The following is a 17,427-nucleotide window of genomic DNA, read 5'->3' as shown; positions in this document are numbered from 1 at the left end:
AAAAAGACTCTCTATAGAAACATCTCAAGAGCTTGTTAGTTTTTATTGAATCTGGCCCTCAGCATCTATGAAGAATTGTTTAAAGTATGAAGCAAAGGCTAAGATTAATAAATAATCCTTTCCACATGGCTTAGATCAACTGAATGTGCCAAATTCTATAAGGAGACGAGCAGGAAATACAGTATTTCAAATAAATGCTTTTTTTGTAAGAAATCGGAGATGCTATTTGAATCACAGAGCTGAAAGAAAACCATCACAAAGAAAACTTACTGTCCTTTGGCGTCTGTCACATCAGGGTTGTCTGCAACTTCTAGCAATAACCGTAAACAAGGTGTATGGCCATTTATGACTATAAAGAAAAAAAGTATGTTTAATTAAAACATGTTTAACTTCAGATACTTTTCCACTGGGATGCTTATGGATAAGAAATTTCCTTATAAACATGGAAAATATTTCACAATATAAGAAATTAATATTCCCACAATTTTCATTTAACTTGAGCCGATAAAATGGTGAGCTCTTTTTTCCCTGACCTCAGTAAGACTAGGATTAGTTCTCTTACATACAAAAATCCCAAATGAGTAAACCAGAAATGGTGATTTTCATTACTGAGATATCTACTAAACCAGACAGCGTTTCAAAATCCCGCAGAGCGAGGAGGCAGACAAAGCTTTCTGCGATCAGAGTTGGAACGCAGTAGGAAGTACGTCAGCAAGGCTCATTAGTTTTGTGTGCACTGTACAAGCAAGTTCTTCAGTGCTGCTATGAAAAAAGAAGCATCTGTAAAGAATGACCAACGATACAAATGTCATATTCACAACAGCACATAACACCAGAGACTAAAATTCCTTTGGGGATTTTCCAGCTTTTCTAGTTTAACATTACTGGAAGCCACAGCTACTTCTCAAAAACGGGGTTTGCTTTTTAAAAATGTAACCCATTGCTGTTGGAAAACAGCCCTGAGTTACTACGTTTTGCAGGGCCTGACACTGGAAACCCATCTGTGTGTCAGCTGGCTTAAAGGCTTCAGCTTTATATAACTCATGGGATCAACAGAACAGTATTTTCTTCTTTGAAAAACAATAATTCCTGTACTCAGTAGATATAGATCGTGTTCCTATTACAGCAAGTCATGCATTCACACTGCCTACACCCTGTGGGCTGAGGCAAAACCCTTGGACACCACCTATGTCACTTCATTCTGGCAGAGAAATGGGTGGACATCATCACATTTAAATCACTCATCCAAAAATAATCTTAGTTGCTCTACCCAGAAAAATAAAAGACATTTTTAGTTATTTACCACTAAGCAATGCCATATACATAACACGCAAACAGTTCTGCAGGGCTGATGAGTCACTGGCTTAAGGGGAAAAAAAAAAAAAAAAAAAAATCTATTCTTTCTTCCAGCAGGAGGAAGAGAAATCATAACTTATTCACACCGAAGTCTGAAAAGGATTTTGGTAAATGAGTTTTAGAACAGATACTCGCAGAAACTCTTAGGACCTGACCCAGTGATTGCTAAGCATTACAGACCCCGCAGGGAACATTAGTTTTGCCAACAGAGCTGCAACACTAACACTAGGGAAACATTTGCAATGGATTCCCCAAGCTAGCCAGAGGAAAGGCTGGTGGTAATAAAATTACACAGGGAACATATAATTTAGGCTAAGGAAATTCTCCATATCATGAGGTCAGAGGAAGTCTATTCCCTGAGAGGGACAGACAGAAAAAAGAAATACTTCATTAGGTGATTTCTCTACTGAAGTTACAAATCCCTTTACTGAATGGAGCTCTGCAGAATCCTGTAATCCAATCCACCACTTCAGGTCTCCTTAACTATTGTGTTCTGCAATTGTGCTTGTGTAATTAGAAGGAATGAAGGCAAACACGTTTAAGGGGATGGGCACACATGCCGCCTTGTTTCTTTCCAGTGCACAGGAAATACATGCAAGTAATCACTTTTGTGTGTGCAAATGCGCACTGTCTCTCAAAGGATTAATTCAGCAAGAATTCTGTTTGATTTCTCAAAATATGCCAATTTACCTCTTACACTTGCATTGCAAAGAAAAACGCTGGATACTGCAGTGACACCATGCAGAGTTTCTGACAGGTGGCACCATTCTTTGCTAAATACGCTCCTAAACAAAATGTACTGTTATGAAACAGCGTAATAAAAATCATCAGATTGCAAGTAGCTTTTCATAATAGTTGGAGATTGAAGTTTTTTTCCAGAGCTAATTCCTACACAACGCTACATAGCTCTTGATCTAAATGTTGTCTTAATGGATATTTACCCTAAGTGCACTTATCTCCCATTTTAAAGCCTCCAAATTGATGTCAGCGACAAACTTCCTTTACTAAGAGTTCAAATATTCAACCTGTCTGTGCAGTATTTTCCCTTCTTAAGGCACATGTTTTCTTTAGTGTCTCATTCCTGTGGGTAAGGCTTTCTTGCTTCTTGTCTTTTTTTCTCCCCCTTTTTTAAATACACACCTAACTGATCTTGTTTCACTGCAGATTTAAAGAACATTTTCCTCGTATCCCTGGAAGATTTTTTTTAATCTTTTAAAATTTAATTATTTTTTTTTTAAAGCAAAAAAATATCACCGACTAGAAAAGTCTACAATGAATCTTCCTACTGGCTTTACATGGAAGGCACTCATACTACAGTGATGGGGGCAATTAAAAAAGAAATTAAAACAGGGAAAAAAACCCACAACCAGAATTTGTATGAAGGTAATAAATGTGCCTATTAAAATAACACCTTTTATTCAACAAATCTACTCAATTCTATTCAACAAATCCATATTTTAAGTCAGAGCTGCTAACAAAAATATGGCTTTGTTACCATTTGCTTTTCTCGGTACTGCAGAACCCTTACAATTCCACTGTGACAACAAGAAACCTATGTCACTGTAACCAAATTTTTAAATAAATGCAAAATCATTGCTATAGTGATGAGGTACCAGACAAAGTCACGCCTTGTTCGTCATCAGACCCCAAGCTATGTTTGAAGTGACTATAGGAAAGCTCTTGACCAACACAACTCCAGTTTTGTGGCAGCACTGATCTTGATTTAAATTAATTAAACTAACAGTTTTAACAGGGTGAGGATCAGCTGGATCTACTATTATGTGTTTTTATCAAAAACAACTAAAACCCCCTCTCACTGAATTCTGGTCTCAAACTTCTAATATGTAAACTCTAGTAGCACATCTCTATATCATTAGTTTATTGTGGGGAGTATTCTACTCAGTTCTGATGCAAAATTTAAGAAGGCAGAAGCATTTTTTAGTATGCTGTGAAGATCTATTATGCACATTTTCTTCAGTACTGCACACAAAATCGATAATAGTCTATTTGACCTTATGCTTCCAGGTTCCACTTATATGATCACACGCAGAGAACAAACTGGTAGTAGAGGATGTATATGCATTTTAAGCTAAGCAAAACTAAAAGATAAACAGAAAGACAATTAAATCTGGCCCTGAAAATAATTTTTATCCAACTAAGTATTAATTTTACTTCCCACTAGAGGTCACTGCTATGCTGTACTGAGCCCCTCAATGAACAGCCAGAGGAGCAACATTCCCTTAGGCACCCCTGCGTATTTAGCTGACAGGTACATATTAAATAATAACCTTTAATTAAATAATAACTTTAAATAAATGGCAAATTCTACCTTTTCCAGTTAATTACGTATGTTGCATAATTAACACTCAACACAGAAGGAATGGAGCATACTCCCAGCAACAGCAAGTTCACAAGCTAGCTCAGGAGGAGGGTAATATCTGAAAGGGGGTTAATTTCTGTAGCATTGCCCCTGCAAAAGGTTGAGAGTTTAGAACACCAGGATATTTTCATCACCAATGACAGCCTACCCGTATTTTCAACCTTTCTTCCTTAGCAGAAGCAGCGAGGCAAGCGTTCTCTCTTCCCTGATTTTTGGCTGAGGAACCGTTAAGAGAAGGTGTTGTGGGGGGAAACATCACACATTTTAAAGGGTAGGTGGTAGTAGAGAAGTAAGGTAAAGCAGAGGCAAGCAGGTAAGGGCAGAGCAGTAGTGGTGTGGAAAAATATGGTATGCTGTGTGAGGGAGGACTGAACCACTGGGACAGAGGAAAAAAGACCAAGGAAATGAAAAATTAGAGGACTGTAGGACGTCAGGAAACAAGCAGCAGTCCTCAGTGCAAGTCAAAATCTCCTTCTTCCATTTAGAAGAAACGTGCATGGGATAGTAGGTAGGTAAAGGTAACTGCTTCTGTGTTGTAGGGTTTATACCACAAGCATAACATAAGATCACACTCACCTGAGGCATGGAGGGGGGTCCTTTTGGTGACATTGTCTTTTACAGTGACAGAAGCACCCTGGCTGATGAGAGCTTCCACGCACTCTGCATGTCCTTTAAACGCAGCCAGGTCCAAAGCAGTGCGTCCCTTCTCATCCTTAATGTCCAGATCTACCAGAGATTGGAGAAGTACCTCCAAGGCTTGATGATGACCATTATAGGCCTAGAAATATGAAATGCGCCATGTGAAGAACACAACCCTTGTCTTTCAAAGACTTTCACATAAAACGTGAATAAAATCCATCATTGTCACAGTCTCCTAAACACAGTAGAAATGACAGTTTTCTTGATTCCTTATGACTCTCTCTTCAACTTGAAAGGATTTTCCCAAATTACACTGTAGCCAAGAAACTAAAAAATTCCTCGTGTTTAGGGACAGAAATTATTGATTTGCTCTAACCTCCTAATACAACCCAAGGTGAGGAATTTCAGGCAATAATTTGCCAATTCAGCACAGATGGATCAACAATTCATTTCTCACATTCTACAGTATCTTCCAGGGGAACGTTTGCTTCAAAAACTAGATTCATTAGTGATGCTGGTCAGAGGTCACATGGATTATCACCTAACTGGGTGCTAAATTCAACACATCTGCTGGTCTCCAACTAAACAAAAACAATTCTCAAAACAGATTTTTGTGCAAATACAAACACAAACTTGACCTGCTGTTTATAGCTGATGCTTCATGGAGTATTCCTGCCAGAAGGGTCATTTGGTAGAACAACTACAGTGGACAAGTAGATGCATTTCCAGACCTACAGCCACATTTGGGCCAACAGCACAAACACAGGTGACACTGCAAAAACCCAGTGGATAGCCCCAGAAACTGGAAACATTTCATTCAGCTTTGTGGGGACTGCCCGCCTCTCCTTACTTTCAGTCTCACAAAGAACATCCATTTTATTTATACATGAATGTATATTTATTATTACCAGAGTTGAAGCAATTAATGAAAACAGAAGAGAAATTCAAACATGAAGGAACCAAAGAGACCCACTGATTTTCAAGGTTAAGTAGTGGTGGCAGCAGCTTGCTCATACTGACCATTGTCAAAAGCTCAAAAGAACAGGACAGTGCAGGGAACAGTTGTTTCCCTGTTACACCAAGACGACTGCTTAAGGAAAGCAAATACAAAAGCAGAAAAAGAAATGCAAAGGGAGATTAGGGCACAGGGAACCCATATCTCAGAAAATACCCCAACACAGTTGTCTGCTTTTCTTCTTCATGACAATTTTACTTAGAAAACAACTAGCAAGAACCTGATCTTTGACACAATATGAAGCATCTATCTTGAAGGTGCCATGCAAACTGTATAGCCCATCCTCTCCTTGAAAGGACAATAAAGTTGACTTTTTCTTCCTGTTGGTTTGCCTTGTACAGTCATTTACTCAACCATCACAATAATCATGCACCATAGCCTCAGCAAATGGCAGGTCAGTATGTTGCTGGCTGCTAGGCCACCCCTGCTTTCTAAATCCTATTTCCATTCTAGGGTCAAATGTCTGTAAGCAAAGGCCTTGGCCAGTGTGCTGTATCAGCCATTTGACAGGAATTCATGTTTTGGTGAAGGTTGCTGGCTTTCTGGATCCATCTGTGGAGACATTCGTGTGGACACTGCTAGACCTGGGCAAGGATGACCACAGGCACCCCAATACATGAGAGGGTTTGAAACAAATGCCAGAGACACTCCTGGATAGCTGCAACTGAGCTACGAAATAGTGATGTTTTTATGTAAGCTTTTTTATTTTTAAACTGTGGGTTTGGGGTGTCTCAGGTGAATGAACTGCAGTTAACCAGCAACAGATACAAAAGGGAGAGCCACTGGCAGTGTCCTTGCAAGGGTTCTGCCCAAGAGGGACCAGAGAGGAAACGAGTTTGCTATCTGGCCAGCTGCAGGGCAAGTCCCTTCCCAGCACAGGAATTTGTGTTGGTGATAGTGCAGGTTGTAACTCCTCTTTGGGCTTGGGAGTGACACTCTCCTTCCTGCAGTCTTCAAATTGCAGAAAAAAAGATGGGGAGAAGAGTTCAGTGACAAACTCTGTTTTCAACCCAACTGTTTTGGCTCTTGTTCCTTCAGATTATGTGCGGCTAATTCAAATGTCAGGTCAGAGCTGTTCTGGCTGACTGGGGAACAGAGATACGATCACTACAGAACTAAAACTTGCCCCTATTTTCGAATAAGCAAGTTGCTTCCCTTTCAAGAGGAGGACAGCTTCATGGTGAGGTTGGATATTCAATGAAGAGCCAGTCTGTGAAAGACGTGTGAGGAGAGGCTGAGAGAGCTGAGACTGTTCAGCCTCAAAAAAGAAAAAAGCTCAGGGATGTCTTACCAATGCGTATAAACACCTGATGGGGGAGCAAAGAAGACAAAGCCAGACTCTTCTCAGGGGTGCCCAGTGACAAGACAAGAGGCAATGGGCCCAAATTTAAACAGAGGAAATTCCATTTAATGCAAAAAAAACCATTTTTACTGTGATGATGATCAGACATTGGAACAGGTTGCCTAGAGGCTGTGAAGTCTCCATGCTTGGAGATACTCAAAATGTGATGGGGCACGGCCCTGAGAAAACCTGCTCTAGCTGACTCTGCTTTTAGCACAGAGGTGGGATTAGCTGATCTCCAGAGGTCCATGTCAACCTCAACTATTCTATGATTCTCCACAAGAAAACTGGGAAGAGGGATCATGAATCTTGAGTTCGTGGGAAAGGGGAGCTATTGTGATCTCTGAGGCCACATGTGCTGGATCCCCTTTTGATAGCACAGTTTCCATGGCATGCTGCCAGGGTACTGCTGGGGTTTAAGCATGCTTTCCCACACCTTGCTGTGTACCAGACAGTTTTTTGCACTCTGCATATCTCCAGGAGAACATCAGAGTATCCCATTCCATGATCAGAGCCATAGGCTCAAGCTCCGACCCCAAATTTATAGACTAGTTATAAATAAAAGTTGCAGCTTTCCATTTAATTTCATTTCAGTGTCTGTGTCGTCTTCTTACTGGAGTGTTAGTGTCAATAAGAACCTAGAGCTTCAACTCTCAAAAACTTCATTAACGATTCCAGCCTAGAACCTGTTTTTGTTACATCTAGGCCTACATCCCTTCACAGCTTTTTCAAAACAAGCCTATGATTAAACCTGATTCAAAGACAGAAGTTAAGGAATTATTCTACGAAATAGTGATCAAACACTTTACACGTCTCATACTTACAGCTAAATGTAAAGGACTTTTCGTAGTTGCAGAATCAGATTCCTCGAACATATTGTTGGTTTTTTCCAGAAGCTGGGGAAAAAAAAAAAACGTCTTAGAACATCTTTGCATGAGACAGGATAAGTTCTCATGTACTATAAATCAGCAGACAAAGATATATTTTGTCCTCAGATGTCCACAGAAAGTATTGAAGGACTGTGAGGAATAAATACTTCACAACCTTTTCTGTATTTTCAAGTTTTTCCCCACAGGGTAAAATTATAAAACTAGTTTCAAAGCTTGTCATGAACATCCTGATCCTGATTAATAAGTTTCCCTGAAATCACAGGGCCTGCTTGGGTGAGAAAGGAGCCCTCAAAAGGAAGGATTTGTGGAGTAGAGCCCTCAGTAAGTTTACATTGGAAAAAGCGCAGTTTCACGATTTCACAGGTAATGCATATGCAAGCCACGTATGATACAGCGTTTCAGATAATTCTGACACATAATTAGCACTAGGAATAATTATAACCGAGCTGTAAGTCATTCACAGTCATTTTCATAAGTTATCAAGGTAGAACCTGCTCCTATTAATAATGACAGTCTTCCGAAACGCAACACATCCTTGAACTCTTATAAACATCTAATAACATGCATTGCACTTTTATATGATCCTCTTCATTTCAAGGGATCCCAAAGCATTTTAAGGCTCAACAAACAGGGCACTCCTGTCCATCGAGAAGGAAAAACTATGGATTAGCACCACTCCACAATAGCACATGAACCCTGACAACTTACCTGATTGAGGCTGCAAGGAAAATCATACACAGTATAGACAACATTTGTTGAGTAGCACTGCTCATGTGCATGGCCTTTTACTTAATAACTACTCAAAGAATTAGTCTCCAAATACCTCTGTGACTGGAAATTAGCATTTAGAGAAAATTAGGAATAGGAGATTGTAAAAAGGAAAGAAAAGCATGGCCGGTAACTACAACTGACTTGTAATGTTTCTAAGGTTACGAGCCAATTTTTCACACAAGTTTTTGAAGGAATTTTTGACAGCATAAGGAATTAACTAGAAGACTGCAAGAGAAAAAGAGGAAAGGAAGATTTGTGACAATCTGGACAATTCTAGGGCATGACAACATGGAATACTCTCCAAAGAGACCCGCAAAAGCCTATGGTAGGCATAGAATTTACCTGCCTACAGTGCAATATGATGGCATATCCTAAACTCTGATGTATGTCTGAACTTTTGGTGTAACAAATTAGTCTTTAATAGACCTACACTAAGGACAAATTTATCCAAAAATCAAACTGGAATACAACCTAGCATTAATAATGCATAAGGTGTCACAAATCTCTTATTACAAGGACACTAATCTGAATCCTATGGAAAAGCTAGAAAATTAAGCAGTAATTTTGTTTATTTGTGTATTTTGTGCCTAGTAAAATGTCAGGACTGGGAAAGAAATATGTGTTGATGTACACAGGACTCATAAACAAGTGGGTGTGTGTATTAACAGGTAATACAGATTTTAACACATCCCTGCAGCTAAGGAAAAAAAACCAAAAAAACCAAGTCCCACACCAGTTTTTCAGGAGGTTTGGGGCAGGGTTAGGAAACACATTTGGTCTTACCATGTGGAGCCACCTCCAGTTTAAAATATTGTTCTTCTCTTATATAAGATAGCTATAAACAGGATGAAGCAGGAGCCAGCTCTGAATACATGAATACATTCTGATTTTCTCTAGTGAGTAAACAAACTAAAAAAATCCCACCAAACAACCCCAAGCACTAAGCCTGTTCCTCTGTCTGCCTAATACTGGCCTTTACTCTGAGTCCATAAGGCCAGCACTGCAGACTAATTTAATCACTTTTAATTACATTTATCATCATCTATTGAAATTCCAGGATCAAAATCTTAACATAGAAATACTTTCTTTAACCAGTCAGAAGGCTCTAAAAGTCTCCTGGAACAAGGTAGATAACTGTCTTTCGAGTCGATGAAAAAAAACACACAGAAAATTGACAAAATTAAGGCTCTAAAGGAACAAATTGTGGGATTGGAGAGCCCCTCACAAAAGGCATCTCCATGGCTTAGAGTTAAAGCAGCTTAGGCTGATGCAGACTAGGCTTAATGAGCTTATTACTCATAAGGCTGAATGTCTCCATCATGAAGTTAAGCATAAACAAGAATTTGATGGTAAACCTGGTAGCTCTCAGATACATAGCCAGACAGTGCAAGCAGAGAAATTATAAAGGAGAGCAAGAAAAGGAAGAGTAAAGACACAGCACTAACAATTTTTTAGTACACCTTGTCAAGCACCGCTTTATAACAACTAAAACTAAGTCATCTGAAGGATAAACATCATGCTCAAAGAGACAAAAAGTACCAGGTCCAAGTTACCAAGCAACTTCTCCAGTTTCACCAATGTTTCTATGGTTCTAAGAATGCATTTATAGTAAAGTACATATACTTGTTATAAGAACACATAAAACAGTGTGTCTTTGGGGGGCTCTAGCTCCATAACACTTCCATCTTAGAGTTTATTTGTAAGAAGCTACCCATAGTTGCACCTATTTCTAAAAAAGTTGAATTTATTGCTCAAAACTATTTGCCCTGACAGCCATGGAAGCTTAACTCCACAGACCCCGCAGAGCAATCCAAGTGTGTTGGCTGTGCTGCGATACATACCTGCCTGCTAGAAGCTGGCCAATGCATTTCACTGAAGACAGACAAATAAGCATGAATTACTAACAGTTTATGGTTATTGGTGGCTGACTGGAGATTGTCCCAGCATATTTAATTTCTAAGTTCTTGTGCCATTAAAATTATGTCTTTTAGCTGATTACATTTTTAATTATTGATTGGCCACAGAATTTAAGTAGACGTCAGAATTGTGCAAGAGACAATGCAAGTGAAATTGGTGGGCACAGTTCTCTCTGTTTAGGTTATAACCTTTACTTCTCTTTCTGCCTCTTGGAAATTCCCAGCACAACCCCTTCACTTCCCATAACAGTGCTATTTAATACTGTATGTAATTATTTTGTAAAGTCTTCTTCACACTCAGAAACAGGAACTTGAATGCTTTGGGAGTGAGATGCAGACAAATTAAGATGAAACATGTCAATTATTCAGTTCTAGTGTTACAAACTAATAGCACTACAAGGCTGCTATTATAAACGGTCTTCTCTCCCCCAGCTCTGTATGAAGATTAATAACATTTACAGTTCTCACAATTTTATTTTATTTGTACGGTAAGGGTATTTACAGACATAAGAGGCTTTACTGCTTGATTTTATTCTGTGGTTATAATAAAGGATTATATAGGAGGATATGGTATGGTATGGGGAGTTTTCCCCCCTCCTTTTTTTTTTTTTTTTTTTTTTTGACTCAGATGTGCCAGTTAATGAGTCAGAATAGTTCTTATGATTGTTCTTACAGACTGTAATATATTCTAAAATTCAGCTCTGGTTAAAAAAAAAAAAAGCTTCATGGAGCATCTTAGTAATTTAAAATCACCATTAGGCAGAAAAGGAGATAATACTTTCAGCATGCATAAAAGGTTTAAGCTACACTTTTAAAAGCAAGATGTCAGAAGCAACTTCAAACCATAGACACTGTAACGATGGGTGCTATCTCAAATCCTAAAAGAGAACAGAACGCTAGATTCTGTACAAGCCATCATGCACCCACACCTCCAGGCACAGCCATTTAAGTGCACTACCAGTACTTCTGTCAAAGGTTTGATCTAACTACCACTGAAGTTAAAGTGACTTTTCTTTGAGAGTTTTACTATTTTAGCGAGTAAGGCAACTTCTACATTCCAACACACATCTCCAGTTTGATGCTATTAATACTAACCATAAAATGGCAAAACATTAGATTACCTGTGTATAATCTATAAATGGCCTTTACTCTGAAAGGTTATTAAGCAAACAGCGTTCAGAAATTTTCACACATGCAAAGAGCTGATCAAAAGGCAATTAAGACAAAAGAAATAGTTGAACATTGCTCTTCTGCAATAATTACATAGCAATGTAGCTTATCACTTACAAGGTCATTCAGAAGTGGCAATTAGTAACAGTTTTTAAGGTCACTTTCAGAACTGAACAAAAATATATCAGCTAGGATGTCACTTTGAAACTCATCTTTCCTGATAAATTGCAATAGATAATTGTCTCTCCTGGGGGAAAACATACTAGCAGCAGTTTCTTTTAAATAAAGTCTTTTCCAGCAAGTAGCAAGCACAAGATTGAAGACTCTCATCAGTTGTTTCAGAGGAGATAGAAAAGAGTAATCAAATTAACCTCTGCAGTAATTTATACCAGGAAAGCACATTTTTAAATCTCAGAATTATTCTTGATTGAACAATTCAAAGGTGAAGTGGTACAAACATATCCTCAGAAGGGTCAAGCAACTCTATAAGGTCTCTCCATATTTGTAAATACTAATGATCAAATTATTTTAATTTGATCAGGTTAAAACTAATACACATCCTTAACCCAGTGTCTGATATGTTTTCCTAAAATCAGGCTTTAAAAATGAGATTAATCAGTGTTTACATTGATTTCACTCACGTGTGTACATTATGGGTGAAGTTAACATAAGCAAGAAGTTTTGCAAGAGCTTAGGTAGACTGAGTCTGAAGAAATTTATTAGTAGTTCCATGCAACTCTTCCAGTACAAATTTTAAATATCCAATACCCTACCAGAACAGTCACCACCATGCAAACAGGACACTTACCTGGCATGTAAGAGGACAACGTTCAAGTCTTTAAACATATCTAAATCTCAAAATTCGAGCAGACCTCCAGGCCACTGGCTGTTCTCACGTGGAACACTAATCTTCCGTTGGAGCTCTTCCACTTCATACAAAATCGTTTCACATTAAGCCATACGAGTGCCATACTCAGTGGGTAATACAGGAGATTCTCACCCAATGAGTATTTATACGAAGCAGGACAGCTCCAAATGAGAGCAAGAGATCCCACGCAGTACCAGCCAGCATAATAAGTTGGTCACTTCCCGGGATGTAAGCGTCCAATTTCTTTCTCAGTCAGGGCAGAGATTTGAACCTTGAACTTTCACACTCGAATCACATCTGTCATGTTTCTTTCTGGCCAGAAATTCTACCTCAGAGGTTCTGTAAAGCCTCATATTTTGATTTAAGGACCCTCTTACCCAGTGAAAGTTTTATGAAATCTCATACACTTGTGTAAAATGTATAGGAAGGCTTTTATTTAGAGAAATTATTATCCTTAAGAAATTTCCTCTTTACCTAGAAAATTTGAGCGCTGGTGAAATACAGTGACAGTCAATTTTAAAAATGTGCATTTCAATGGTATTTTTGCTACTCTCCTCTCATTTGTGCCTCTACTGTGAAATACACACAGTGCTTTTTACATTCAGGCTCACTTGAAGACGTGTAATTTACATTTCTTCTCTGAACCACTTTGAAATTGGCCACAAACTTGCAGAAAACAGACAAGTGTTGGTTCCATTTCACATTTCCAAATGCAAGGTTACTTTAATATCCAGAAAAGTGTCATGCCAGTCAGGTACGTGCACTTGACTCACAGCTCCTAAGACTGACTGAAGAAAAGCAACAGACTTTCTAGCAAAGCTTGAGCCTGTAAGCAACAGCAGGAAGGAAATCCAATGGAAACAAAAGCAGCACACATGCAGTGGCTTGAAGTACATGGCATGCTAGTTAAGAGTTGTGATTTTTCTTCTTCAGGCTCTATCAGAGTGAATACAAGGATTTGTAAAATACTATAAGAAGTTTAAATAAAAATGAAAATACAAGACATGCAATCATTTTTCATTTACTCACTATATCCAATGGCGTTTTGCTTCCAATCTAATTAAAAATGTCAATTAGAATAATTAAAGACATAAATATTCAAGTAGAATGGTAATCTGCAAGTGTTTCTTGGTTTTTTGGTTTGTTTTGTTTTCCCTGTAGAATAAACTGCGTTGCAAGCACTGCATGAACAGACACAAACAAGACCTGATCCTGTGTGCACCCATCTCTACACTGTCCATCTATGGATGAAATACTCCTGAAGCAATGGGACTACTGCCTACTGTCAGACAGCCACTGTGAACAGATACCAGTTGCATTACTTCATAAGGGAGGAGGGGAAAGAGGAAAATAATGTTCAATGAGAATGTTTAAGATCAATCTACTCAATTGACAAAATACAGATACACAAATACAAAATACACACATTGTGGGAGACTTTGCCTAATGAAGTTAGAATGCTTTGTAAGCCTACAAATACCAAAAAATCACTGATAGTTTCTTTTTGAAGTCTGCTCATGCAGGCAAACATCTTGCCTTGTATAAATAAGCCTGATTACACCCCTAAAATCTCAGCACCCACAGCTCTTTCTGAGCTATACAGTCTAATGCAATGCCATATGCCATGATCAAATGCCCTTTTCATTGGATTCAGTAGATTTGAGGGAGTCAGATATTCTTCACACATTTACATTTAAACACTACACACAGAGATACACACTCACAGACAGGTATTTATGGCAACAGCAGAAGTCCATGACCTCTTTCCCAACTGAAGGAAAAATGTCTCCTGCAGTTCTGCAATGGCCTTGTTATTCTCTGTCAGAAGACAGCAGATGTAAGTGCCTTGCTTCTCCACCCCAGGAAAATAAAAATAGAAACTAAAAAAAGACAAAATCTGTCAGAGAGACAGCCAATAAACCTCAGAGATGTTAGGCAATACTCCTATCCTACAAGCCAAAGTGCCAGCAGGGTGCTAGAGCAAATGGTGAATTTCTGCATTCATTGAGTTCACAAGCAGCATTAGCTTTCTAGAAAATGTTTTTAGGATCAAAATTCTCTAGTTTCCAACACATAAAATCTAAGCCAAAATGCACTGCTATAGGCTAACGTATATCGGCATATCTAGCATATATAGGTTCCTATTGATCGTGTAACCAATGCGTACATATTGCACTAATGCTGACATCAAAACTTAAGTATTTAAATCAATCTACCGTGATTTGGGGGGTTCTAGGACTGACAGGCAAAATAGGTTTATTAAATTTCTTTTGAAGCATTACTTTCCTAAGTTCTTTCCCTTTTTAGAACCACTTGAGTTAATGACTTCGCGTTTCTCCACTAAAAAAGAAGCAAGCTTCCATGTGGGAAAAGCTCTCATAGACATAGGTACGAAGTCATTCACCACGCAAAACACTATCACCACTGGTTTCAGCCAAAATGCTCCCTTTAAAAAGGAGGGTGTTGGTCGTGGAGATGGACAGGCATTTATGAAGGAGTAAACCCAGAATGTATCCCCTGAATGAAGAGATTTGGGTCAGAAGGAGGCCTAGGGGCTGCTACCGGACAAGCATCTGAGCCAGATCCCCATGCGACAAAAGGCTTTTTAACACCTATCCCAACCACCCTTGTGATTCACTCGTCACTAATTACCAGCGTCCTGCTCTCAGATGGATGAATGAACAAATACTTGTTGATTAGTAGCAGCCACATTGAAGATCTATTGGGTCTGTGATTACAATCTCTCCATGGGTTAAGGAACCGAGTGTTTGAAGGCACAGCTTAACTATTTTCCAGTGGTAACAGCAGGTCTAATTAAAGGCGATTTCTTTCTCTTCAAACCCAGCCTCTCCTTTCATGGCACAGCCAAAATGGCCTTCTGCTAGCAAGAAATCTCACTCTGCCTCTTCTCCCTGACACACACAGCTGTGCAGATCACCTTGCTTCAGGCAGGCAGGCAGACTGAGATTTGCCTTTTCTTTTGGACATGGTGTTCGGTTAAACCATGCTCTTCTCCCATCCTCAAATTAATTAGTCCCTATGCCGATTCAATTTCTATTAGCCAAAGAGTGAATTTAATTTGCTGATGGAATAAAGAGAAGAGGAGATTAAAAGAAAAAATAACCATCAATTCTTACAGTCAGAGAAGAGATTTCACTACAGGAGACAGGCTTTTAATTCTGTTTGCCCTAACACTGCACAGAAACCTATTTTTACCCGCACAAAGTGCTTGACTGGCTCTCCAGATAGAATTTTAATGTGAAACTACAATTTAAAGTTCACTCTCTTCACACCAATAAGGATTTTTTGATAAGAGATCATTTCAATGAAAAACCCCACCATATTCTTCTTTCTTTCAAAGTATTTTGGTGATGTGATCAGCTCTAAAATACCAGCTAGTGATCATGACCAATATCCCTGACTACTGAATGCCAGAGAAGTCAGTCCCAATCTAAACAAACATCAGGTTATTTTTAGAAGTAGGAAAGCAGATGGGAGTTTCACTTGCTTGCGAGCACACATGCCCACCATTCAGCCTTTATGAATGGCTCCTTACAGATGGAGAAAGAATTCAGGAATCTGCTTCCACTCTTCTCTTTTTAGCAACATCACGTCATTCATTGCAGGGCAACTACCCCACTAATATGCCAGACAACCTAAAGGTCCTCCAGGAAAAAAGCGACTGTCATTGAGCTCTGTGGTTGAACACACAAACACAAGTTTTATTTGTTTGGGTCAAAGGATATGACCTTTTCACTCTTAATCCTTATTTCTCCTGATACCTCTCCTCTCCCCACAAAGAAATTTAGCTAAATTCCCACCAAGGCTTTGGGCTTACAGTAAACACAAAAGTCAAAATATTAAAATATATTTTTGTAGATAAACCAGCCTTTCCTAAACTGTACTCAAACGTGTAAATATTTTGTAACGTACACTTAAACGTGTAAATATTTGTATTTCCTTCAGCAAAGGAAACACCATTGCATGCTGCATCTTCTTCTTCAGACTTTTTTGTTAAGTGACCATTTATTTAGCAATAAGCTAATTTAGATACCTGTTATAAAAACCAGAGGGGAGAGGGGAAGAAAAAATTTATCTTACAAGGTCTTTTATAAACTTGACATATTCTGGAACACTGAAATAATTCCCTAACATTTTGCGGAATTTTGGTATTGTGCATGTAGAGAAATACTAGCAACCATTACTCATAAACTCACGCTCATCATTGTACCCACTTTGCCTTAGTTTTGATCAGAATTAAAGCTTCATATTTTATATGTACTCTTTCCTCTAACAGTTTTATGCCCATAAAGAATAGTCTTGTTCTATGGAAGATAATTCCTACACATTTTCATCTATGAGCTATCAATAATAAACCAAAAATATTTACCCAAGGGATAAAACAGTAAAATAAGAGTTAATTTGGGACTGAAAAATAATGTTATTTCAATAATCTTGCCTGAAAACCTCTTCTTCAGGATGGAAGGGATTGGAAATATTTTAGGAGTATTCCATATGTCAGAGTTACTGTGACACAAATTAGTGGTTCAAAGTTAGCACTTTTAAGAAAGACATCAATTTATCTCTGTTATTACACATGTGAAAACAAAATAAAAAAATCTCCCTGCCTATCTACAGATATAGTTACATTGGAATTAGGGCTGCTGGGCTCCCACTGTTCCTTGAGTAAGAGCAACTAAACATATTGTGAATCTTGTTTTCATTAGCACTGAAGACAAGAAAAACAACAAGAATAGTGTATTTCCAAGATACAGCAACAAAACCAGCCAAGTACTCCTCAGACATAACCAGCTGTCCTCGTGCACCTCCTCTACACACTAACCCACCAAATCAACCTGCAGCGTTAACTGGAATCAGCAGCTGCCTCCACCATTACTGAGGAGAGCCTGGTGTGGCTCAGGAGAGAGAAATGAGGCAAAAAGCATTGCCAATTTTCTGGATCTCCATTGGTTTAATTTTCAAAACTGATAAACAGAAGGCTTGAGGACTAAGATGGCATTTGATGACTTACTGTTCTCTCTGCTATGTGGAAAAGAGGGGGCCTCTAGATAAAAGTCAT

General features: G+C 38.6%; 1 protein-coding gene across 1 annotated transcript in view; it reads right to left on the bottom strand.

Moving 5' to 3' along the window:
- Positions 1–17,427, bottom strand: part of ANKRD44 (ankyrin repeat domain 44) — a 74,998-nt gene that overhangs the window by 12,302 nt on the left and 45,269 nt on the right. Inside the window, exons 16-18 of the mRNA XM_059820517.1 lie at positions 7,557–7,628; positions 4,313–4,514; positions 271–349 (exon numbers count right to left, since the gene is read on the bottom strand). Coding sequence (XP_059676500.1) covers positions 271–349; positions 4,313–4,514; positions 7,557–7,628 — 353 coding nt within the window. The remainder of the gene's footprint in view (positions 1–270; positions 350–4,312; positions 4,515–7,556; positions 7,629–17,427) is intronic.

Source organism: Gavia stellata, chromosome 8 (genome assembly GCF_030936135.1).
Source record: "Gavia stellata isolate bGavSte3 chromosome 8, bGavSte3.hap2, whole genome shotgun sequence".
Classification (NCBI taxonomy): domain Eukaryota; kingdom Metazoa; phylum Chordata; class Aves; order Gaviiformes; family Gaviidae; genus Gavia; species Gavia stellata.
Note: the sequence above shows the minus strand (reverse complement) of the source record. Positions and strands in the feature narration are given on the sequence as shown.